General features: G+C 29.9%; 1 protein-coding gene across 4 annotated transcripts in view; it reads right to left on the bottom strand.

Moving 5' to 3' along the window:
• LOC136983869 (guanine nucleotide-binding protein G(q) subunit alpha-like) overlaps positions 1-26047 on the bottom strand; it is a 69836-nt gene that overhangs the window by 16564 nt on the left and 27225 nt on the right. For all 4 annotated transcript variants that reach the window (XM_067280740.1, XM_067280738.1, XM_067280739.1 and 1 more), the window contains 4 exons: positions 25748-25902; positions 24068-24196; positions 1220-1349; positions 179-332 (listed from right to left, as the gene is read on the bottom strand). In XM_067280740.1, the coding sequence (XP_067136841.1) occupies positions 179-332; positions 1220-1349; positions 24068-24196; positions 25748-25902 (568 nt within the window). The remainder of the gene's footprint in view (positions 1-178; positions 333-1219; positions 1350-24067; positions 24197-25747; positions 25903-26047) is intronic.

Below are 26047 nucleotides of genomic sequence, written 5' to 3' on the forward strand. Positions count from 1 at the left end.
ATGTTGAAAACACTTGAAACATTTTATTAAAAGTGTTTTTCATAAATTTAACAATAGAAAACTAATTGTCTAAACTAAAAATTTTAGTGAATTAATTTTCTTTGCTTTATTTTAAAAATGTTAAAGCAAATAACATTTGCAAGTGTTTTATTCAAATATTTTTAAAAACTAAACTTACCATCAAATTCTGGAAAATAATCAACTAAATGTGAATGCATGATCTTCTCTTCTAATAAATCTTTCTTGTTCAAGAAAAGAATGACAGAAGAATTTTGAAACCAGGGATAAGTAATAATGGTTTTGAATAACGCTTTGCTTTCTTCCATTCTATTCTGAAAACAATTTTAAATATAATTTTACAAAAAACCTCTATAGCCTTCTACTATTTATGAAATTTTTAATATTCAAATATATAATCATCTTTATTATTTTAACATAAAATGATTTAAAAACATTTTAATCTTCAAAAAAAGATAGAGCACATACTTTTTGTACAAATTAGTTCTTTAAGAAATTATAAAGTATATTATTGTGTATATTCTATCTAGATTTTTAAAAATCTTGATAGTGCAATAGAAATTGGGAAATAAGAATTCATTTTTATATATTTAGAACAGTGTTTCTCAACCTGGGGGTCATGGCAATATTAAAGGGGAGTCGCGAGACAATAATGAAATCATTTAATGAGAAAAAATCATTTATTATAAACTTGTAAATGTTTTACTTACAATAAGTACACAAGTAAAGAAAAGAAATTAATGTGATGGTTGCATTTGTTTTTCATTTAAAATTTTCTACATATATGGATCAAATTACAAAGAGCACATACACATCAAGTTGAAACTTGTGAATTGTTCATGTATGTACACGTCATACACGCATGTTCATACCAGTCGCTATAAACGCAGCGACATAAAATAATAGGAATAGTTGTATTACATTTTTTATACTGTTGGTATTTTCTTAATGTATAAAATTAGTGCAATGGGATTATATAATATTTTTTAAAAATTTACATTTATAATTACAGTCAAAATTAAATTAGTAATAGTAAGGCTTACTGTTATTATTCCTTTGGTTAGGGGTTGCGAAATATTAATTTTATTTATATTTACTATTTTGGGGTCGCGGAGCTAAGAAGGTTGAGAATCGCTGATTTAGAATATACACTATAAATTGACTATATCAACACAGTATTACAAGTTAAAATTTATACTACCTCATTATCAGATTCAAACAAAATTTGATCATATTCACTTAAGGCAACAAGAAAAATTATAGATGTAACATTTTCAAAACAGTGTATCCATTTTCTTCTTTCAGACCTTTGACCACCAACATCAACCATTCTAAATAAGTAAAAAAGGAGAAAAATTAATGCAACTAAACTGAAAAATAATATGTGAAATTAAAATAATTCGTAGATTTTTCATTTTTTATAGTGATGTCTGAATTACCGAAAAAATTAATTTTTCTGATTAGAAATACAATAGAAGTTTGTTAATTCAGGGTGCCAGATTACTGAACTTTTTTACTTTCACAAAATGATAACTTATGTCATCTGAACATGCAGACGTTACCGAACATTTTATACCACAACACTACTATATGTTTCTGCCTTGTTTATGCATGCTCTTTTAGTATCAAGATGATAGGTTAAGACTGACTGAAAAATCTGCAAAACCATTAATGATAATTTGGATGAATGAATGTCCTGGCAGTAGTAATACAGGCTAGTTTTGCTCATTTTGGATGCTGTTTGATAAAAAAAGTATGATTAAACATGATACTTTGTTAATGTAGACACATACACATTGAATATGTTAGCCATAATTGTACATCATCCAGATTAATCAAAAAGCATTTTATCTTAAAAGAACACTTTCAGATAATACTTGAGGTTCAGATGCTGAACCTCAATTAGTAGTTCACAAATTCCTAGCAGACTTCCACTGTTCACCAAAAGTCACTTTTGACAGTGATGATTCACATTTCCATCAAAAAAGATGATAATAGATACATGTGCACCCACAATAATCTGCCATTTTGAAAATGTACACAGTATACTCTCCCTCATTTTATGGATTTTGCTAAATTAGAAAGATTTAAAGTGCAATTGTGACCAAGCAGGGAACAACCTATAATGCCCCAGTCCTTCAGGTAGGTCCTTGTCCAATCTATGGTTAATGAACATGTTATTGCACAAAATCAACATTCACAATAATTCATGTGCATATGATATTTGTTTTCCAGATATGTACTGTAAATATATTATGATTCACAAAAGTCATTGATGCTTTTAGTATGAGAAACCTGTTTTATACCATTTGTAAAAAGCTGTCACCTATTCATTCATTTTGATTGTTTTAGACACAGTATTGTCTGCATATATTTAATAGGTGATTCACTTTCAGTTACAAATGACCAGTGCTATAACTAAGCAGGTGCAATGGATGCACAGGCCAAGGACAAAGGAGGCCCTGAAATGGGAGTTTCAAAAAATGATCAGAAAATGTTCAAAATTTTAAATTTTGCCACCATGAGGGCTGCTTTTGTAATGTTTTTTCTGTTAAAGTTTAAAAATAGCTGAACATTTCCATTGTACTTTATTTTTTTAAATATTTTTATAAAAAAAAGGGGTAAGCCAAAACTAAAATCTTGCACTAGACACATGAGAAAACTAGTCATGGCACTGCATATAATAATTTTTCTTTGTCCTTTTTTATGTCATAGATTGTGGATGATACAATGTTAAAATCTTTCATTATTTTTTTTGCCATCTTACATCATCTCATTTGTTTGACAATTTTATTTTCTTTGCTCTACTCACTTCCATGTGTTTTCTTTGCAACTTTACATGTATTGTGTAAATGCTGATATTACCTTGAACAAAAGGTAGGGGGCCGTCCGTAAATTACGTAAGGCATTTTGGGGTGGGTGGGGATCAAGGATTTCTTATTATTTCTTACTCAGGAGTAGGGGGGTAATAGATCTCATCTTACATAATATTCTTTTTATTTTTTGATCTTATTGAGTGGTGGAGGTTTGAATTTGGCTTCAATTTGGCAGTTTCTATTAAGAATGCTCGTTGTATCAATGCCACCTCGTGTGATGTGAATAACAACACTTACAGACTCATGCTCTACATGTTTTTTTTTTTTTTAATCATGTAAGAAAGGCCATGTGGTGATTTCTCTCTCTTCCCTCTTGTTTTGTTCTGTATGATGTTTCTGTTTACACATATACTAGCTAGTCGATCTATCAAAGTTTCTTGCGTTGTTTTGTGAAAATTAAAATTAATAGAAAAATGAATATTATGATGTTGATTAATGATAATAATAATGAAAAGATTGTTAATAATTAAAAAAAATAAAGTTCTTAAAATAAATTGTTTATTCGAATTCATTAAATTTTTATATCTTTAAATTTGTTCATATAAAGTCTTTTATAAATAATAGTACATATTAATTAACTAATTAATAATTATATATTGGTTTGTTTGGAAAGTTCATAGCAATTTTTAAGAGACATAAAAGAAATTGTTTTAAAACTAAAAATATACTTTTATTCCATTATGTATGCACCATTGGTTTTTATGACATGTTGCCATCTATGGGAAAGCTTCATGATACCCTCTTCGTAGAACTTTCCAATTTTCCCTGCAAAAAACTGATCCACGTGGTTTTTGCAAGCTTCCAAAGTATCAAAGTTTTTATCATAAAGGGAATTTTGCAGAGAATGGAACAAATGATAGTCCAACAGGTCAAGGTCGGGTGAGTAAGGGGGTGGGTAAAACATCCCAGCCTAGTTCCAATAATTTATGGCAAGTTTGTAAAGACGTGCGCGATCTGGCATTATCTTGGTAGAACACAATGCATTTTCTATTGGCCAGTTCCGGATGTTTTTCTTTAATTGCCAGGTTCAGCTTATCCAATTGGGAACAATACTTATCAGAATCAATTGTTTGATTCTGTGGAAGCAGCTCGTAGTACAGGATTCTTTTCCAATTCCACCAGACAGTGAGCATGACCTTCTTTGGATGAAGACCGGCCTTTGGAGTTTTTAATGGTGGTTCATTTTTCTTACCTCATGATCGTTTTCAGCTAATGATGTTATAAATGATCCACTTTTCATCACCTGTCACTAAATGCTTCAGAAAAGGGTCATTTTCATATGATCTTTCAAGAGAATCGCAAATGGAGATGCAATCCAGTAAGTTCTTTTCCATTAAGTCGTGAAGTATCCAAATGTCGTAACGATTCACGTATCTGAGCTTCTTTAGATGTTGAAATACAGTACTGTTTGATGACTTCACTATGTCTGCAATCTCTTGAGTTGTGTAATGAAGGTTTTCATCCAATAATGCTTTGATCTGGTCCTCTTCAATAACAGGAGCATCTTCAAGGCTGAAATTACCCGTTTTAAATTTTGCAAACCACTCTCAAACAGTTGATTCTGCTACAGCACTCCCACCATAAACATCACATATCTTTTTTGCTGTTTGTACAGCATTTTTGCCTTTACAAAAAAAAGAAAAGAAACAAGTGTCGATAATGCATGTTGTTTGCATCCATTTTTGCAATGAGACAAATTAAATGTTATTTGAATAATCTTAATGGTTTTTTTTGTAACAGACACATCTCAAGGTCGTTTATTGTAATATTCATTGGTTTGTACAATTCTAATCATTTTCGCGTCAATCAGTGTCTCAACTGTCAGCTATCAAAAATTGCTACGAAGTTTCCGAACAACCCAATATTTTGGATCTAAGATTTTTAAGGTTTCATAAAAAAATTTGTCTTGTTAAAATCTTTCTTTAAAATCATGCCTAAATATTACCTAAGATAGAGAAGGGAAGGAGGGTATAAGAAAATATTACAGTTTCTTACACAGAGGTAGGTAGGGGTCTAGAATGGCTGAAATCGCCCTTATGTAATTTATGGACGGCCCCTAATGATTGATGTTGATTAAGCAATGTTGAAGGTTTGGTTTAGAGAAAGTGTGTTATCTAGGAGTCAAATTAGCCTATCAATTGTATTGCTGACTTTGCTGAATGAATAATGACTAAAGACCAACTTTAGAATGTCCTGTGATTGACTGAAGAATGATTCCCAAACAACTTGCATTGCTTTGAGAGAAGCTTCTTTTACAGATGCTGCCACAGACAGTAAAATTATTACTGAAACCTGAGAATGTCAAGTGATGCTTTCAAGTCTGATCCTAAAAGATATTGGCATAAACACATATCATCAGACACATGAAAGCACCAGTAAAAGCATGAAGTGACACAAAGTGCTTTAATAAAATATACCATTTTTCTTAATCATATCACTTGATCCCACAAGTGACCTACCAACTTGTAGCAATGTGCATGGCTGTACTCTCCTTTGCCTTCATTTTCTGTTAGGGCAGTGATGGCAAACCTTTTTTGAGGTGAATCAAAATAGAATTTAAAATTTAGCAACTACAAATTGCAAGTCAAATATCTGATCTGAGTAATTAAAAACAAAAATGCTTACAAATTTTACTTTAACTTCTTAATCTTTATCAGAAAAAATAATAATAAACTGTATATAAGTGAAAAGAAAATAATGTTATGATTATAAAGAAAATAAATATTTCATCTAATTGAAAATCTTCTTTGGAACTTGAGGAAAATCTGTTGTTTATTTTATGTTAATATTTCCATCTGAGGTTCATAATTGTCTTAAAGCTTAAGACTTTTCATGACAGCTTTAGAATTCTGCTTTCATACTACATATGCAAAGTTTTGAAATCTATCAAATATATTTTTACAATTTATAAAAACCTAGTATTTTCTAAACATTCAATGCAAATACTTTGAAATTGTCATATAGATCACTATGTGACATGGTTATGAGTTTGCTATCACAGTCTTGAAATTTTTAATCATACCACATGTCCAAACAAATGTAGAATTTTAACTTATCAAGTTATTATCAGAAAATTCTGGATAATTGGCTACTTTTTAGAGTTAGAGAGTACATATTATCAGACTTCTATATCATTGAATGCTGAATTAACAAATTTCTACAGTAATTTATAACTGTTAAATTTATTCATAAGTAAATAAAACTGATACAGAAGAAAGACCTATCACTATAATATAATACATTTATATACAACATAAAATATTTTGAAAAAAATTAAAATTTTCAACATTTGGTAACAGATAAGTATACAGTAGAGCATCAATTATCTAAAATAATTGGGGCAGAACAATTTTAGATAACTAATTGCATTTGGTAGGGAAAGAATAAAAAGATAAATATGTTAAAGTAAAAATAATAATTTTAATTTTAGTACAGTATAATAGTAAAAGTGTTAAGGCATAGAAATTTAATACATATATGATAAGAGATAACAAAAAATTTGTCTAATTTATTAAAAACAAGAACTATTCTTTCATTGGAATTTACAACATACTGATAAAACAAAAAACTTTGAATTCAAATAAAAATATATAACAGTAAAATTATTATTAAATAAAATACAGTACCACATAAAATTAATTACAGTAGATTCCCACAAACTTGACTTAATGTGGACTGAAAAGGTGACAAGTTACCAAAAATGATGAGTTATATGGCATAGCAATAATGAAAATTTATACAGCAAATTTTTGTAAAGTTATTATATGTGCAAATTCATATATGTATTTAACTACATACCAATAGTGAATTAGAATAGTAACCATATCTATTTGTAGTTAAATTTTAATTAAAAAAAACTATTGACTATTCAATGGCTAACTTCAAGTTAGTGACCTTTGTGTAGTGGCATTTTGCAGTGGCACCTTGAAAAAAGGGTTATATTCTTTGTTAACATGTGGAACTGATGCTATTATCAAGTGTCATCAATGAAGAACAATAACTTATTTGATCCTAGTTAGAGATAAAAAAAATTAGAATACATGCATTTTTTTTTTTTTTTTTAAATGACACAAGTTTTATGGAATGTCTAGTTATTGATAGTTGAGTTTCTGGGACTCTACTGTTTTTATAATTATTATTTTAAACAGAAGTTACTTATTTTGCTTTGTTTTACACCTGTGTTTACAACAAGATAGCTCAATATCAGCCCATAAAAGATCTCAGGCAATTGTTATTACATAAAATCTTTGTAAGTTTTGGAATTAATACTCTGTTAAGTCAATTTAAGTTAATCAATTTTTCAAATAACTGATTTTTGGATAATTGACACACTATTGTACAGTAGAGCGTCGATAAGTGGAACGCCGGTAAGTGGAATGGCCGGAAAGTGGAATGATTTTCAGTCGGACTGTGTCGTGCTGAATCGAATGTTTTTGATACTAAATTTACTTCTAAAGTATAATTTTCATGTTTTTTATATTCTTTAATATATTTATTTTGTTTGTACAAAATGCAGAAATAATTTTTAACGATACGATAGCCTCGATGATTATTATAAAAATTTTCGTTAGGCTTAAAATCGACGAAAATTCAACACGAAGCGACACGCAACGGAGAAAAATTTGAACATCGGACAGGTTAATGTATTTTTTCGTACAAAGTCAGAAACTGGAACAAATCATTAACTGGAAGGACCCCAGTCCCCAATTGGTTCCACTTATCGACGCTCTACTGTACTATCAAAATTAAGTCATAATGGTTTATTTTGTCACCCATAAGTTGATTTTCTCCTTACTTCATTAATATATTTTCTATTTTATTTTATAAATATTTTAATATACCACATAATTACTAAAATTGGTAATCAAAATTTATTGAGTTGATTAGAAAGTTCAAAGTAATTTTTAAAGAAAGTTGAAAAGAAAATTTTTGTATACAATCAATAATTTATTCAATAATGTAAGTACTTTTTTCCAGCTATTTATTTCATGACTGTTCTTGGAGAATTTCCTAATTTTTTATGGAAAGAAATGCTTCAAATGATTTTGCTATTCAATAAGGCATCAAAATTTTTGTCATTACAAAAATTTTGCAGACCAGAACAAATAAGAATTCAATCTTTTCTTAGTCATTTTTTCTCAAAAATAACTTAAATCATTTCCTCTGTAATTTAGTCACGTATTCTTAAAAAAGGAACAAAAACATGTTGTAAATACATCATAACTTATGAATGCATTAGAAGTGAATACAATTTCTAACATCAAATGGTTAATTTTAATTAAACTAGGTTTGTAAAATAAAACATGAAATAGGCAAATTCCCTTCAAAATGAGTCATTTTTGTTGTTGTAACGAGTGATGAAACACAAGTGAAAATAACATTTTTGTCAAATTATATAATTCCTAGCATCATAGTGACTGACATAATTAAGATGCTTTAAATGCTCAAATACAGTGCTATCTGATGTTTTCAGAATCTTAGCAATCTCTCAAATTATGTAGCATTGGTTATCTCTGATATCTTTACTTAAACAGTGAATGATCTGGTCGACATTCTTAAGGCAAAATGTTCGACTTTAAAATACAAATACTATTGTAAACAATATTTTCATTTTAACTATAGCATCTCCATACATTGTATAAATATTTTAAGTTTGTACATTATTCTTACCTTTTAAATTTGTAAAAAGAGCATAGAGTACAGGAAATGAATTTTGCTTGTTTACTTTTTCTTCTATTTTTTAAATGCTATTAGAAAAATGAAACTCAATCAATATCAACACAATTTTCTTTTTTAAATAACATTTTGAAATGTTACTTTTCTGAATAACTGAGAGAATTTATGGTTACTTGGCATAAGTGGTTAATTATAAGGATCATCAGGATACTACCTTGTTAAGGTGTGGGTAAGGTGCTAAATTGAAAGGCCACTCAAGCCAGACAGGCCTTTCATGAGGAGCCAGACCAAATGTGTCAGAATCCAATAACTATGATGCAAACACACAAAACAAACCTTATATCAGATTAGTCACTGCAGGACAATAAGGACTAAGTCAAGTGTTAATAATATTTGGACACTTGGTGCACTTTTAAGTCAAGGTACAGTACATTTAAGCTTACTGGTCTGTGACCAGATAGTTGGTAAAAAAATGGGCTAAAGACTCAGGAACTTCAACTGGGCAATCAAGGTTGAAGACTGCAGTATTATTGGAAGGTTCAACAAAATAGGGCGTACACTTTTCGAAATTAATTGGCTGTGCTAGTATTGGGCTTATGGATAGGTAGCTTTTGTTTCGTCTATCACACATGTATACACTGTTTAAAAATTGCTTTTTTTAGTTATTTAGGTATTTTTGCTGGTTAATTGTTGTTTGCCTTGGTGCCAACAATAAAAAATATCCAGATTTTAAATTTCCAGATGAACTGATAAGAAAAAAAAGAATGGGAAGTAAAGATAAAGACTGGAAAGAAAATCAGTCAATAGCAGCAGGAAGAATTATAAGGACAATTAATATTGAATAGTTTAGAGTAATAATACTTTACAAATGTAAACATATTTTAATGAATAATTGAACAGAAGGTTATTACATCACACCCGGTAATATAACAGCAAATCATTTTAAACTTTTGAAATCTTAACAGTTTTACAGTTTTGAGCATTAATGCTGAGAAATAATGAACTTTCAGAGGTTGAAATTTTAAATATATATGAATTATGAGCTGGTAGGAAGTTTCAGAGAAATAGCCACAATAATTAATCATTCTAAAACTGCTGTGACCAATATATAGACAAAACAAGAAATGTATGGAAAATGAAGAGAAGTGGACACAAGAAAAAATTAAATGACAGATAAACAAAAGGTTTTTTGCCTTACTAAACAACAAGTAAATTAGCAGCTATCTACTAGATATCAAAGCTTCTAATTTAACAAAATCTGTGTCCCATCAGATGATACGGTGATGTGTTCTTGATAACATAAAATACTGCAAAATGAAAGTGATACCTAATTTGACACCTGTTCACAAGCAACAAAGACTTCAATGGACTAAATCCATCATGAGCTGGACCAAGGAATGAGAAAAAGTTGTGTTTTCTGATGAAAGAAGTAAAATTTAGATGGACCAGATGGTTATGGATGTAACATCCATAACCATCTAGTTACTGGCATGGTGTGAAAAGAGAAGTCAAATTAGAATAAGTAGTCAGTTAGGAGGTAGCACTGTAATGGCTTGGGATGTTTTTGGATTCAATAGGAAAACTGATATTGCCATTGTTGATGAAAAAATGGATTCTTCAAAATATCAGAATATGTTAAAAAATGATTAAATTGTATTTGGACCTTTAATTGGTGAAAATAATTGAATATTTCAACAAGACAATGCTCCTCCATTCCATACATCGAAATCAACTAAGAACTAGTTTATTAATGACAACATAAAAAATGTATTAGACTGGCCTTCTAGAAGTCCAGATCTTAGTTCAACAGAAAATTTTGGAGCATAAAACAAAAATAGTTTATGGTCAAAACACACATTATTCTCAAGTAAACCAGTTAAAATTATGCTTGAGAAAACATTGATGTGAAGCAATTGCAAAAATTTATTCAAATTATGCCTGATAGTGTGTTTGATGTTATTTAAATGAAAGAGGGTCCAACTAAATATTAAATGACATGAACTTTTTGAAAAATACAGTGTCTTTATAATTACATTACATCTAAAAATGCAGTTAATTTCAAAATTAGTATAAAAATGTCTTAATTATCATCAAACATTAATGATAATTAATTTTTAACATTGTTTTGTGTTTATTATTATGTATCTAAAATTTCAAAAGAATATTACAAATTGAAGTTGAGTAATTAAAACTAAATTGTCGTCCTCATAATTCTGTTAAAAGATCAAAAATGAAAGCCAACAACTGTAAAAGCGTCAGTTTATACTTATTATTTTAAGCTTGTTTATCTTTCTAAAGTACTGTCTTTGTTCCTGTTGTCTCGATCCCTAATTTGTTTAATTTCTTTTGTAATTCAGTAACTGTCACATTTTTTAAGTCCATGTTTTTATAAGTAGATTTAAAACTCTCTATTCAGTTTCCACTGTTTACTCACTACCAGAAGTTAAGTATACATCAAACTAACACTAGCATCACAAGTGACAAGATTTAAACCATGCATGCCTCATTACAAAAATATGCAATTGTCTAGAATAGGAAAATTCTAAACAATTGCATATTTAAATAATAGCAAACTATTACAAATCAAACCTTTCTAAAGATTGTGAATATCTGAAATGAATGCACCGAATCTGGAAGAAAACTCATCTAGATTTGAATATCTTAAAACAATGGCTTGCAGATTAGCAAAGATTTATAGAAAGGAATAATGAGTTCACTAAATTGGAATTACACAAAATAAATAAAGGTCTAGTGATAAGAAAACACAAAGAAATACTCAAAAAAATTCATAACAAGTGATGCCAGATAACTAAGTAGAAGAAACAGATAATATATGAAGATGTAGAACAAGATAGAGAAGCACAACCAGAATACACAGTGCGGCAATTATATTCCGGGACTGGATCTATAAAAATGAAACAAAACAATTTTATTCAAATCCTTTTATTAAATTATTCAAAATACTCTCCTCCTGCTTCAATACACTTTTTACAGCGATTCAATAGTGATTCAAATGCCTGCTCAAGCTCAATTTTCAGTATTGCCTCTAATATGCGCGTAGACTCTCTTTGGATGGTTTCAATATCATTAAAAATGCGTCCTTTCAACTTCATTTTCATTTTTGGAAATAAAGAGAAGTCACATGGTGCTAAATCGGGGGAATACGGCGAATGATTCAACACACAGACTTGATTTCGTGCCAAAAATTGACGAACAATCAATGATGTGTGACTCGGTGCATTATCGTGTAACAAACACCAGTCATCAGAATTGCGATATTCTGGTCGAATTCGACGAATTCTTCCCATTAATCGTTGTAAAACTCCCAAGTAGAAAGCAACAGTAACTGTTTGACCCTGTGGGACGAACTCACGGTGGATGATGCCTTTGCTATCGAAGAAAACAATGAACATAGTCTTGATTTTTGATGGAACTTTTCGTGTTTTCTTGGCTTGAGGTGATGATTTTGACTTCCATTCAGAACTTTGACGTTTTGTTTGTGGGTCATATTGAAAACACCAGGTCTCATCACCAGTAACAATTGATTTGAGGAAGGTTGAGCTGTTATTTGCTGCTCGTACAATCTCTCTGGAATGTTCCAGTCTCATCAATTTTTGCTCTTGGGTTAGTGTGTGCGAAACAAATTTAGCACAGATCTTTGTTTTGCCCAAATCTTCTTTAACAAAGAGACAATATGACAAATTCTTAATGTTTAATGCCTGTTCCATCATTCTCAGTGTCGCATTGCAATCGTTGGATACAAATTCTTGCACTCTTTGAATCGAATCTGCTGTTCGAATTGTTATTGGCCTTCCCACACGTTTGTCGTCCTCCAGTGATTGTCTGCCTTCCAAAAATCGCTTGTGCCACTCAAAAGTCTTTGACTGTGATAAACACTCACTTCCATACACTTTTTGCATCATTTTGAACGTTTCTGTGGCACTTGTGCCAAGTTTAGCGTGAAATTTAATAACAGCACATTGTTCCATTATTGTTTTCCGACATGTAACAAAATAAACTGATAAACAAAATATCAAAAACAATGATAAATGTCAACCGATTTAAATAAAAGTTTTAGGTTATGTTCATATATGTCCAAACTTCATATGACATAAAATTTAAACAGATGTCGCTACTGGTTGCTGAGATATAGCTTCAGTCCCGGAATTTAATTGCCGCACTGTGTATAAGGAGGTAGCACCAGCTATGCTCTGTTTCTAATGGCTCCATCTCAAGATTGCCAATTGATTAAAAGAGAAAATCATTAAACATATGAATAAAGGACAAGATTGGAAAAGATTGTCACTATTGAAATTTGTTGTAATGAAATATCTGACACAGGCCCTTAACAACAAGGCTGTTGGGATAGCATCATTGCATGAAATGTATCAGCTTGTCACAATACAGTATACAGTATCACAGTAGTGATAATTGTAGAGTTGGAATATGAAATAAATAAATCTCTGAAAAGACAATATAGTAACACATCAAAATGGAAAATTAGACCAGAAAAGAAAATCAGAAGACTAAGTCAGATGCTAACAAGCTAATAGAAAAAAGATATCTCAATAACAGAAAACCAAAGAAGCCTTAGAGATGGTCAAAGAGCAAATTGTTGCAGTTTCAGTTAAAATGACTAGATATGGGATTGAACAGTTTAGTCAGAATCAACTTTTTATGATAAACCAAAAACACTTTTATGAAAATATCAATGGAGAGAAAAGTAGGAATACCAAAAAAACCAAATAAAGAAGAAATTATAGAGTTTTAGACTGTCCCTTATATTTTTCCAGAAGATTAAAATAAGTCTGGACCCAGACAGAGGATGTGAAAGCTAATCTCAAAGGAAGTGAAATTAGAAATTTAGTAATAATGAATGAATTAGTAGAAAAATACTAAGATAAAAAGCTGATAATACCAGGAATAGAACTACAACTTCATACCAAAATATTAGAATATTTGTATAAAAAGAAAGTACTATATTAAATAACATGGAATTCAAAATAATTGCTAGTGTATATTGAAAAACCTAAGCACTAATAAAAAGTGAACACAGACACTCTTAAATAGCATAAAGCATTTGATTTAATCACATATACAGTAAAACCTCAATTTAATGGACTAATTTGGACAATGGATGTCCATTAATACCAAAAGTCTTATATAATAAAGTAGGCTTACTAAATGCATGTTAAAAAATTGACAAATTAGTTAATTTATCTGTTTTTACTTATGTAGGATATGCAATTAAACTTAAGCATGTATGAGAAATTTAATTTTACAGAAAAGTTTTCTGGTATGTATTTGTGCTTATGTACTTACCATAGTTCTGAGACTGTAATAAACACATACACAATCTAAATTGAAATAAACAAGCAAACATTTTTTAGAAAAATGCACTTGAATTGTATTTAACTAAACAAATAAATAGCATTCTTAGAATAGAAATAAATTTAAAACAAAAAAACAAATTTCCTATTCATTCATCTTCAGATGATACATCAAAACACTCCTGTTGCAGTGTGAAGTTATAAGCGGTGATTCTTGGATTTAAAAAAAAAAAATCCTGTTAATTTAATTACATATAAAAAGCATTTTAAAATTAAAGTGTTAATTTTCACATATGACATAAACCAGAAATTTTATCTGTTAAATTGAAGTTTTACTATATTTTGAAATGAACCATAATTACAGTGTGACGAAATTTTGGAATATCTTTCTCATTATGCCAAAACATTAGACTAATGTAGAAAACTACAAAAAAAAAAATTACACAATAATGCAATTTATAAAAAAATAAAAGTAACAATAAATGAAAAAAGTTGTTTTAATTTTATTTAGTATTTTGTTGGTGCTCTATGTGTTTTGATTACAGTCTGCAATCCAGATAGCATGTTATACACTAATTTGGCACAGTCTTCCCAGTGAACTGAATGCCAGACATCCCTTATCTTCTTTAAAGTGCTTTTTGAAGTTGGTTTTTCTTTAGCCAGCCTTTTTTTCATGATTCCCTACAAGTTTTCTATGGGACTGAGGTCTAGTGAATTGTGAGGCCATTACTTGAACATTATACTCATTAAGCCATTTCTTAGTAGAGCTTGATGCATAAGCTGATGTATTTTAATGCTAGAAAATGCAATCAGCACACCAAACATGTTTTCCATTGAAGGTAACAAGAAATGTTCCAGAATTTCTTCATATACTGTTCAATTTACAATCAGTAATAGTATTTTTATATTTTTTTTGTTACATTGTTTCAAATTGGAAAAATATTTTAATACTGAAAATCTGAATTTCAGAAAAAGTAACTACTGTTTTTATGAACTAGCACTTTTAATACCTTTTACCTTGTCAAGATGAAGTTTTGCACAGAACCAAAGGTTAGGATTAAAATAAACTGATTATACTGAACCTTTATACTGAAGAGAGGCTATAAATAGGTTAGGATTAAAATAAACTGATTATACTCAACCTTTATACTGAAGAGAGGCTATAAATATATATACATATACACTCCCTAATCTTCAAGATCTGGAAGAAAACTGACACAAAACGTTCAAAAATGTCACTGTCAAGCTGATGCTGATGGTATAAGATTCTCCTAACAGACCCTGGCTTTATAATCTCTCTTTGACCTTTGTCAATGAGATATATATATTTTGTATATGTTTTCAATATTTTAAATAATTTATATTTTAACCCTTATGCAAGAAATGAGTAATGAAGAAATTGAATATATATATAATATACACTGTAAAAATTTAATTCTCAGTAAAACAATTGTTCTGAAGTAGAATTACCCTATAGACCACTAAAATATCACTGTAAAAACCCCCAATTTGGTATTTTTTTCCTGTGGACCCCAGTTGAGAACCACTCATCTAGAGGATCTTTTTATTGTTATGATATGTATGTTATTCAGTAATCTCTAATCTACAAAGACTTTACTGATTATATTCAATATATAAATAAATATAACAAAATATTTGATATAATGAGAAACAACTAATATTAAGTACAACAAGATATTCTAATCACAAGTGTAATGAGATTGAAATTCTCAATTTCCATTTTTCTGTTTCATTCACATTGTAAAATTAGTTTAAAATAATCTGCCTATTGTTATCAATTGTCATAATTATGCTTGAAGACAAACAATAAGAATTCTTTCACTTACACAGACACAATGTAGTGACAATTTGCCTAGTGTTCGCAAATTATCACTACATTGTGTCTGTACAGGCAAAGAAATATAAAACACGGTTTCATTAGAATAAAAAGAATTCTTTAAAAATTTATACTAAGCAGTGGCGTGCCGTCATTGGAAGCGATGGAAGCGCCGATTCCACCTTCCAATGACCTTTCCTTGTATTTTATAAAAATATAAATTTTCATATTTTAATGTACTTTGCATTAATTAAAATTAATATTTTATTATAACCGCATTATGTATCTTTTACAAATTTCTATACTACATGTGAAAAAAAACGATAAGATTGCTATTGTATATTCGAATAATTCGGTGGCAAAAGGAATGTCGAAACCGGATCAGTTTCCAATCAGCCAGATTATATAGGCATTGACACATGTGGTTTACAGAGCACCAACCTCACCCGGTTTAGCTGGTAGAAGCAACACACGCATAAAGCATCTAATTTTATATCCCGGACCGGTTCTCAGCTGTTAGCCGCCTGCCCGTCAACTTCCAAGCAGCCAGATTATAGGCATTGGCGCATGCGCTTTACAGAGCACCAACATCACGGTTTAGCTGGTAGAAGCAACACACACATAAAGCTTCTAATTTTATATCCCAGACCGGTTGTGGGCTGTTCGTCGCCTGCCTGCTAGATATTCGGCCGCCCTTGCCCGATTATGCGAATCATGAGTAGACTAGATCAACGGCGGACAACCCCCGGCCCACAGGCCAGCTACGGCTCGCGAAAAGTTTCTATCCGGCCCGCGAGATCTTTAATAGTTATTAAAAATATTTAAAATTGGAAAAATAACTAATTAATAGTTATTTTTCCAATTCTTTGTAATTTTTGAAAACGATAAGAGAAATAAATGTAGTAATTAACTTTTTATTTATTTATTTCATATTTGCAGACTAAAAAAATTACAAGTCACAAGAAGGCGTCAATTAACTACTACAGCCCGCGGAAAAAACGTAAAATTTATTCTGGCCCATGTTATAAAAAAAGGTTGCCCATCCTAGACTAGATTTATAACTTAACCCAACCGATAGGTGTTTACTGGCATGTTTTTATGATAGTTCTGTATAGTTGACAGGAGTTTCAAAAAAAATCCATTAAAATATTTGATATATTTATTCTGCGTTTATTCCGCTCTCTCATCTTATATTACTTACGGATTTCAATGTTAAACCGGTGATATTACGATTTAGTATGTCCCATCTGTAAGGAGATGCAGAAAAAACGTGTACAATTCTAGTAGTGTTAAAAAATTAACTGTTACTTTGGCAGCATCATTTACAACCAAATTTAATGAATGAGACGTACAATGGTAGAAAAAAGGCTCTAGAATTTATTTTCCTTAAATTTACGATTTATGTATCCGTTGTCATAAAAATTTCTTTCCACTTCTTTCCCAAGATTACAGATATTCAAGTACAAAGTACTAGTTTCGACTTATTTCTACTTAAGTAGTAGTTAAATAATTAAGCGATTAGGGAATTAGAAACATAAATAAAACCCTGATGAAAGAGCCGAAATTTTACTTAAACAAGTTTAACCGAACCAATCTCTTACCGAGTACAGTGGAGTCTGTTCTCTTCATAATATTAGATGTAATAAAGACAGAAATTTTTTCAGTTCAATGAGAGTGACCGAAAAGTTGTAAATTTTGGAAATTTCCGTGAACACTTGGTCCTAAAACGAATTAGTTAGAAAACGAACGATGGACAATCTGTTAAGTTTAACATATTTAGATTTTTACAGCTATGGTGAGAAATGTTTAAAATTTACAACAGCCCTGTGGCGTCCTTTGAGATATACTAGTGATGCGACAAAAGAGGCATTTGACATTGACCGGTATCGGCACCCTCGGGATTTGGCACGCACACACCTACCTGGACCGTCTCTGATTCCATTCATTAGCCACTCGTAGGGAGCTACAGTATTTCACTAAGTGGATTGTTTTAAGATTTAAAAAGTAAAGAATATTTTGTTATTTTTATGTACGTTTCTTCACAAAGTTATATTTAATTATAAGTTTCTTTAAAAGTATATTCATACAATTGAAGAATTTTTTGTACTAGGTATGCATATTCATCACACATTTTGTTTTACCAAGTAAGTTTTCTTTTATAATTTTAATTTTAGCCCTTATATCATGGCTAATGATTAAAAAATTTATTTTAAAAAAGTTTTGGCTCAAGACCATATAATGAAAAAGAAAACATTATTAAAAGAGAAAGACCAATGCCTAAATTAAATACGTCAACAAAAAATTTTGACATTTTGACAATAAAATTTATGACGAATGACGATTCTTTCGTAAAATTGAAGCAATTTGGAAATCAAAGCAGAATAGAATTTTACATTGGTAGACAATATAAGATAAATATTGAAAATTATAACAAGATAATTACAATTAGTAGATATATCTAAATTAATAGATGTTATATGTTTTTTCTCAAAGCAAGAATTGGCATTTAGAGGGCATAGGGAATTTATTGAATCTAATAACGGAGGTAATTATATTGAACTTTCTTATTTATTAAGTACGTCAGATAATCTATTAAAAATACATTTAAAGAAGTATACGGTTTTTACTGGCTTATCAAACAAACAAATACTAACGGGCCCTGACGCGCAATTAATTGATTGCCCCTGAAAGTCGGCTTCTTACAGAAACACAGCTTCCCTATCATCAAATGTCACGGCACGTCACTGATACTAAGTGGACTTTTCTTTGAAACTTACTTTTAATTGAAGCATACCTTTTAACTTTTACATACTTTAGGGGCATGACAAAAATTCTTAGAAAATACATGTACCACAGGCCTTTACTTGAAGCGTACCATGGGGATAAATATTCTTGTTGTAATTTCTCTAGTTTAGATTTTTTTATCTATTGAGTTAAAATCAGTTGTTTATAAGAAATGTAGCATATATATAAATGTGTAATGTTGTATTAAGGTACAGTTTGTGATAAATACAAATTATACACATTCATATTGTAATTGTTTATAATGAATTGAGTTCAATAATGAAAATTTTTAATCTCCTGTTTAATGTTATCAGCTGGCTATTGTTATCAAAAGTTGCAAATCCCAGTGATCATAATAAATGGATTCCACTGTATTTGAAAAATTGTTAAATTTGTGTTTTGAAATGCATAAATTTACAATCTGTCTCACAAATAAAGCAATTATTTTCCTTATAATAAATATAAAGCAGAGAAACATTAGAAAACAAAAACAGATGGAGTTTAGTAATGCCATGTAGTATCAGTAAATTTAACTATTTCACAAAAAATTTTATATTACCTTGACTGACTTGTCTATAAATTCTAAGCAATAAGAAAGATTTGTTCAAAAATATTACAGTAGAGCGTCGATAAGTGGAACCAATTGGGGACTGGGGTCCTTCCAGTTAATGATTTGTTCCAGTTTCCGACTTTGTACGAAAAAATACATTAACCTGTCCGATGTTCAAATTTTTCTCCGTTGTGTATCGCTTCCTGTTGAATTTTTCTCCGTTGCGTGTCACTTCGTGTTGAATTTTCGTCGATTTTAAGCCTAACGAAAATTTTTATAATAATCATCGAGGCTATCATCTCGTTAAAAATTATTTCTGCATTTTGTACAAACAAAATAAATATATTAAAGAATATAAAAAACATGAAAATTATACTTTAGAAGTAAATTTAGTATCAAAAACATTCGATTCAGCACGACACAGTCCGACTGAAAATCGTTCCACTTTCCGGCCATTCCACTTACCGACGTTCCACTTATCGACGCTCTACTGTATATAAAAAAGAAAGATATTGGATGTTACAAAAAATATATCAGATGCTAAAATGAACATTTCTTACTTAATTGTAATTTGGAACAAATCATTAATCTGATGGGTGAAACCACTGATAGAAGATAGATGGACTGTATTTCAGAAGCAAAAAACATTCAATAGTACTATATTATTACTATCATTCAATAGTAGTCGAGTGGGTAATAATGTAGAAAAGGTTATTATTTGAGGAACAAAGGTAAGATTCGGGTGAGTAGGTTTATGCTAGAACAAGGTATAACTTTTGACTTCTGTATAATAAATAATAAACAAGCACATCTTTATATATTATATCCACTGGAATAAAGAAAAAAAAAGAAGAAAACAGCTAGAGGAAAAAAAACGTGAAAATTATTATTATTTGAAATCAAGATCAAAAATCTTCTCTTTACAAGCTTAAATACATTGCACAAGCTTTTGTATCAGTCTATTATTTGAAGAAGAAAAAGAATAATTCCCAAATAATAGTTTTCTAGTATGTATGTATGTATGTATGTATGTATGTATATATATATATATATATATATATATATTTTTTTTGCATTTTTTGTCTCTTTTCAACAAATTTTACAGATATTCACAGATACATGCATATACACATAATACATGGAGGCTATGGTAAAACTTCAAATGCTCATAACTTCTAATTAATTAATTAATGTATCTTTTGAAAAAATATTCAGATAAAGTTTATTTTTTTATATCATAATATGCATATATGCAATAAAAAATGGGGTTCCAATTTAAGAAAATGAAGTTGACCTCATTTTCACCAATTGTAGTGCAATCTATGATGAAACCAACAGCACCATCTTGTGGCCTCCTTAAAGTCTAACAATTTCGGTGGGATGAATTTTTCTGCCAGATGAGTATTTTTCAAGTTATTCCAGTGGATTGATTGAAATGGATTACCCCACATATATATGAAGCCATTTTGAAAAATTTTGTTTCTTATACAATCATTTCAATAATATACTCACAATAACTCTGTCTGCTGAAAGCCTGGAATGTTCTCTACCAGAATGTCTCATTATTTTTCAACATAGTTACCATTCTTGTTCACACCCAACAATATCAGACAAGTTGTTGCATTGTGTCAGGAAAGAAATCAGATGTCTTCACCTGGCACCAGTGATCCACATCTGCTTGCACATCTGCAAGACTGGAGTAAGTGTCTCGTCAGGTGTTCTTTAAGCTTCAGAAAAAGAAAAGAATTTGCAACATGTGAGATCCAGGATGTATGTGTGATAAAAATCTCTTTAAATTTGAGATGCTAAATGCATCCTGTGTTTGTTGACTTGTGTGATACTGATCATCATCATAATGAAGAACTGCATCTTTTTTTTTCTGAAGCTTAAAGAACACTTGAAGGGATGCAATTACACCAGTAATGAGGAAGTGCAAACAAATTTGTATTGTTGGTGCCAGGAGAACACACCTAATTTCTTTGCTGACATTGGCATGTCTGCAGACAGCAATCATGACTATGTGAAAAAATAATGACATTTCCTGGTATAGGCCACTCCAAGTTTTCAGTAGATATAAAGTTCATGCACATCATTAAAACTATTGCATAGAAGGCAGAACTTTTCAAAATGGATTCGTACAGATATATACATACATACATAAATAAATAATGTACATATGACAAAATGATTAATTGAACAATATAAGCAAAACAAAAATCACTAAACAGTTAATATTTTCTGTTTTAAAATACCAAATATCTATTTGTAAAATTTATTACATTTCTAATATCCAAGTGCATTTATTTATTAGATTCCAGATTTAAAAAAAAAATTTTTTCTTTAAGTTAAATTTATTAATCTTCTAAAATAAATTATAAAATAATAAAATTGGCTGAATTAGTTTTATGCAGTTATTTGACCTTAAATAAAAACATGATATATAGATCTTTGAAGTAATATGTTAAAATATTTTCATTTACAACTTATAGTATTATTATTTTTTAAATGTTTTGAACAAAGGATAACAAGATATTAATAAATCCAAGTCATTGAAGTGAAATAAATTGAAATAATAATAAGTATTGAAAAACAACATGCACAAAACAGAGCCATAATCACAGATAAAACAATTTACCACAACAGACCAGACATCACACTCATTGACAAACACAATAAAATCATATACATTATAGACATATTCATTTCAAACACATGCACTGAAAAAATCAGCAAGTACACAGAATTCGCCCAGGAAATAAGGCACCTGTTGAGGATGGATAGGGTGTTTATTGTACCTGTCATTCTCGCCTCTACAGGTGATACCACACACACTACACAAAAGCCTGAGAACATTACAATTGAATAGAAACACAAACATCACACTACAGAAGGCCACTATACTGAATACATGTCACATTGTTAGGATATTCCTGAATACAGACACACACATTGACACACTTATTTGATTTTTGTTTTGTTATGGTTGCTATGCCTGCTATGCCTTGACTCTGATCTGGCATAGTACACAGCAACTGGTGTCAACTGAATATAACCCACTAAATACAACATAATAATAAAATAGAAAAACTTTCAATTTAGTAAAATGATGTTTTATAAAATTATAACATTTTCAAAAAAAACTTTTTTTTATGATGCATTTTTAAAATATCAGGTTGTTACTTAAGTTCTGTCAGTTTGAGATATCATATCATTGCTAAAAATAAGATTATTTAGTTGAAATAACCTCCATTACAGACAATACATTTCTGCCATCGAGTTACAAGTGTATTTATACCCTGCTGAAAAACTACAGAGTTCTGGACTCAATGAACTGCTTGAAGGTAGTTTCCACCTCTGCTTTGTTAGAGAATGTTTTCTCTTGGAGAAAACTGTTGTGATGCTTGAATAGATGGTAGTCTAATGGGGAAGGTCTGGTGAATAGGGTGGATGAGAGAGAACTTCATATTCTAACTGGTTCAGTTTCTGGAGAATGACTTGTGATACATGAGGACAAGCATAATAATGAAGTAAGATGGGGCCTCTTCAATTCACCAATGATGGCTGTATTTGAGTTAACTTCTGGTGGACAATGTCCAATTCATAACAGTACTTTTCTGCTGTAGTAGATTTGCTGAGTTTAAGGAAATTATAGTGAATAACACCAGTTGTAGACCAGTAGAGAGTCACCATCATCTTCAGGTGGAGACTGGGCTTTGGCATGTGTTTTGGTGCTTCTTTTCTGTCACACTACTGTGCTGATCACTTGCAGTTGTCATATTGAATCCATTTTTCATCACATGTTATGATTCGACTGAGAAATGGATCATTCTTGTTGTGTATGATCAGCGATGAGCAGATCTCCAGTCAAATACTTTGTTGTTTTTCATTAAGTTCACAGGGTACCCACTTGTAAAGCTTTTTCACCTTGCGTATTGTGTCTAGATGCCTAGTGGACGTCTGTCCAACTGTGATAATGACCGATGTCCACTATAGTCTTTATCATCAAGGCTCATATCACCAGATTGAAACTTTTCAAATCAACATTGTACTGTGCATTCATTAGCAGTTTTGTCGTCCCATGCTTTATTAATGTTACAAGTTGCTTCACTTCTTTGTGGCCAAGTATTACATGAAAAACTTATCCATGTCTCACCCAAAACCCCAAAAACAGAAAAATATGTTAAATTTTTGAAAAGATAAATGTTGCATAATACATACAGAAGTTTGAACTATAAAACAAGATATAACTTGTCTACATGTGCCACCACAGTCATGCTAAAAATTAAAGTAATGCATATAAAAAATCTGACAGAACTGTTGTAACAACCCGATATATTTCAAATTTTACATTACATTTTAAAACATAACTAACTAACTGAATTAAACTAAAAATTAAGTTATTTTTTTAAACTTCTATTAGTTTCAAAAATGAATAAAGTAGAAATCTTCAGTAATTTATGCAATAATAAAGTAATTTTTAATATTTGAGAACATATTATATTTTATTACTAAACATCATATCTATTTTAATTTTATCTAAATCAGTGATTCCCAAAGTGGATGCTACTGCCCCTCTGTGGGCAGTGAGTAAATCTAAGGGGGTTAAAATAAGCAAGTGGGTGGCAGGGTAACTGAACAGTAGCCATAGGTGAAGGTTGGGTCACTGACAATCTTTTCCTTTTCTTCTCTGCTAAAACAGAGAAGAAAAAACATTGCATTCAATGGTTTCCAGATGTGGAGAACAATGTACGGTAAGTGTGATATTGACAGAAAAGTTTTTCTAATATTTCCAAGCCTTTCTCAAACAAAGGAAAATGGGTTAGAGGCATTGGGTATAAGTTTATGGAACCAAGGGGGTGGTTGGGTCAAAAAAGTTTGGGAATCACTGATCTAAATAATAAATTAATAAAAATGAACTAATATACTGCAATTATAATTACAAATTCAATATTTACATTATAAATATTTATTAAAAAATTTGACAGCTTCAACATACCTGAATATAATAGAATCCAAATCAAATGGATATTCAATTATTCCAGTTGTTGGAACTCTAACACGTAAAATATCTTGTTGAGTTGGCAAATAATCAGAGGTAGATATTCTATCAAGATCATTTAAATAGCTGAAAAACATGAATCAATAATTATTCAAAAAATTTTAAATTGCATATATAGTAAAATACACTTATTGTAATCATTTGGGATTTGCCTATACTGATAACAGACTGGTAACATTAAACAAAGTAAGTAAATATGACTACAATTGGTATAAATTCTAGTTCTAACATTAAAAGAACATGTTAAAACAATTAAAAAAAATGTATAATTTGAAAATTTATTAACTATAATTGATGAACTATTATTAATTAATCAATAGTTATTTTGCAACATTATCTGTAATAACAGTTAATATATAATTGAAATAAGAAATTCCAGAAAATTAAACTATTGTACTATAAGTAAGTTATAATTAAAATAATAAATGTTAAAATTGATTAGTCTTGGTTTTATTTATTAGTCATTAACAAGTGGTTGATGATGCTCCATTATCAGCAATTTGTTGAGATAATGCAAAATTTCAATAATGTCTTGTAAGACATTATACATAAGTGGTGAGGTTGTGCTCTTCAATATTCTCCATTCATACCATAAGTCACCATCTACATATCAAATAGTTTTACTGTGTTTATCCATTTTGTTGTTTTTCAACTTTGAATTATGTGATACTGTATAAGAGGTGTACATGCCCTCATATATGCACCTTGTGATATATAATTTGTGATTACTTCATTTCATTCATTCAAATTCATTTTTTTAAATGTATTTGAAAAAGTTGCTTAAATTTGCATATTTATTAAATATATATCTTTATTGATTATTAGAGGATATGAAGTGATATTACATACGTGGTGTAACAGTTACAACATGCTCTCACAAGACACTAAAAGGTGAACCTCCAAAGGGTTAAATAACTGATAAATTTACTAAATTTAATTGTGAACAGATCTCGAATATTTATCATTATCTGTATTTTCAGAAGATATTTCAGTTTAATCTAAAGCAGCAATCCTCAACCTTCTTAGCTCCCCCAAATAGTAAATATAAATAAAATTAATATTTTGCAACCCCCACCCAAAGGAATAATAACAGTAAGCCTTTACTATTACTAATTGAATTTTGACTGTAATTATAAATGTAAATTTTTTAAAATATTATATAATCACATCGCACGAATTTTATACATTAAGAAAATGCCTACAGTATAAAAAATGTAATACAACTATTCCTATTATTTTATGTCACTGCGTTTATAGCGACTGGTATGAACATGAATGTATGATGTGTACTGTACATACACGAACAATTTACAAGTTCCAACTTGATGTGTATGTGCTTTTTGTAATTTGATCCACTTATGGAGAAAATTTTAAATGAAAAACAAATGCAACCATCTATATAATTTCTTTTCTTTATATGTTTACTTATTGTAAGTAAAACGTTTATAAGTTTATAATAAATGATTTTTTTCTCATAAAATGATTTCATTATTGTCTTGCGACCCCCTTGGGGGTCACAACCCTCAGGTTGAGAAGCACTGATCTAAAGTTATGGTAAAGTTGATTTTATTTAAAAACCAATTTCTTAACAATAAATTAATAAAATTTATATCTTACTATTTAGCTGAATCTGTTAATTGATATTCTCTTCGTCTATCATAACATTCTTGAATGCCAGGATCTGCCCATAATGATTTAATTGCTTCTACATACTGATTACTGAATGTTGTTACTGTTTCATAGTCAACTGACCTAACCAATTCTGCATGTTCCTAAATAAAATTATTATAAAGCTTTTTAATGTAATTAATAAATATGTATTTATTAAACAAACCAATGCTTTTCAAAATCTAAAATTAAGAATGTTATTGCATGATACTATTAATTAATAAAAAAAGCCAATATTTTATTTTAAAG

Source organism: Centruroides vittatus, unplaced genomic scaffold (assembly GCF_030686945.1).
Source record: "Centruroides vittatus isolate TY-2023 unplaced genomic scaffold, ASM3068694v2 contig_890, whole genome shotgun sequence".
NCBI classification, from domain to species: domain Eukaryota; kingdom Metazoa; phylum Arthropoda; class Arachnida; order Scorpiones; family Buthidae; genus Centruroides; species Centruroides vittatus.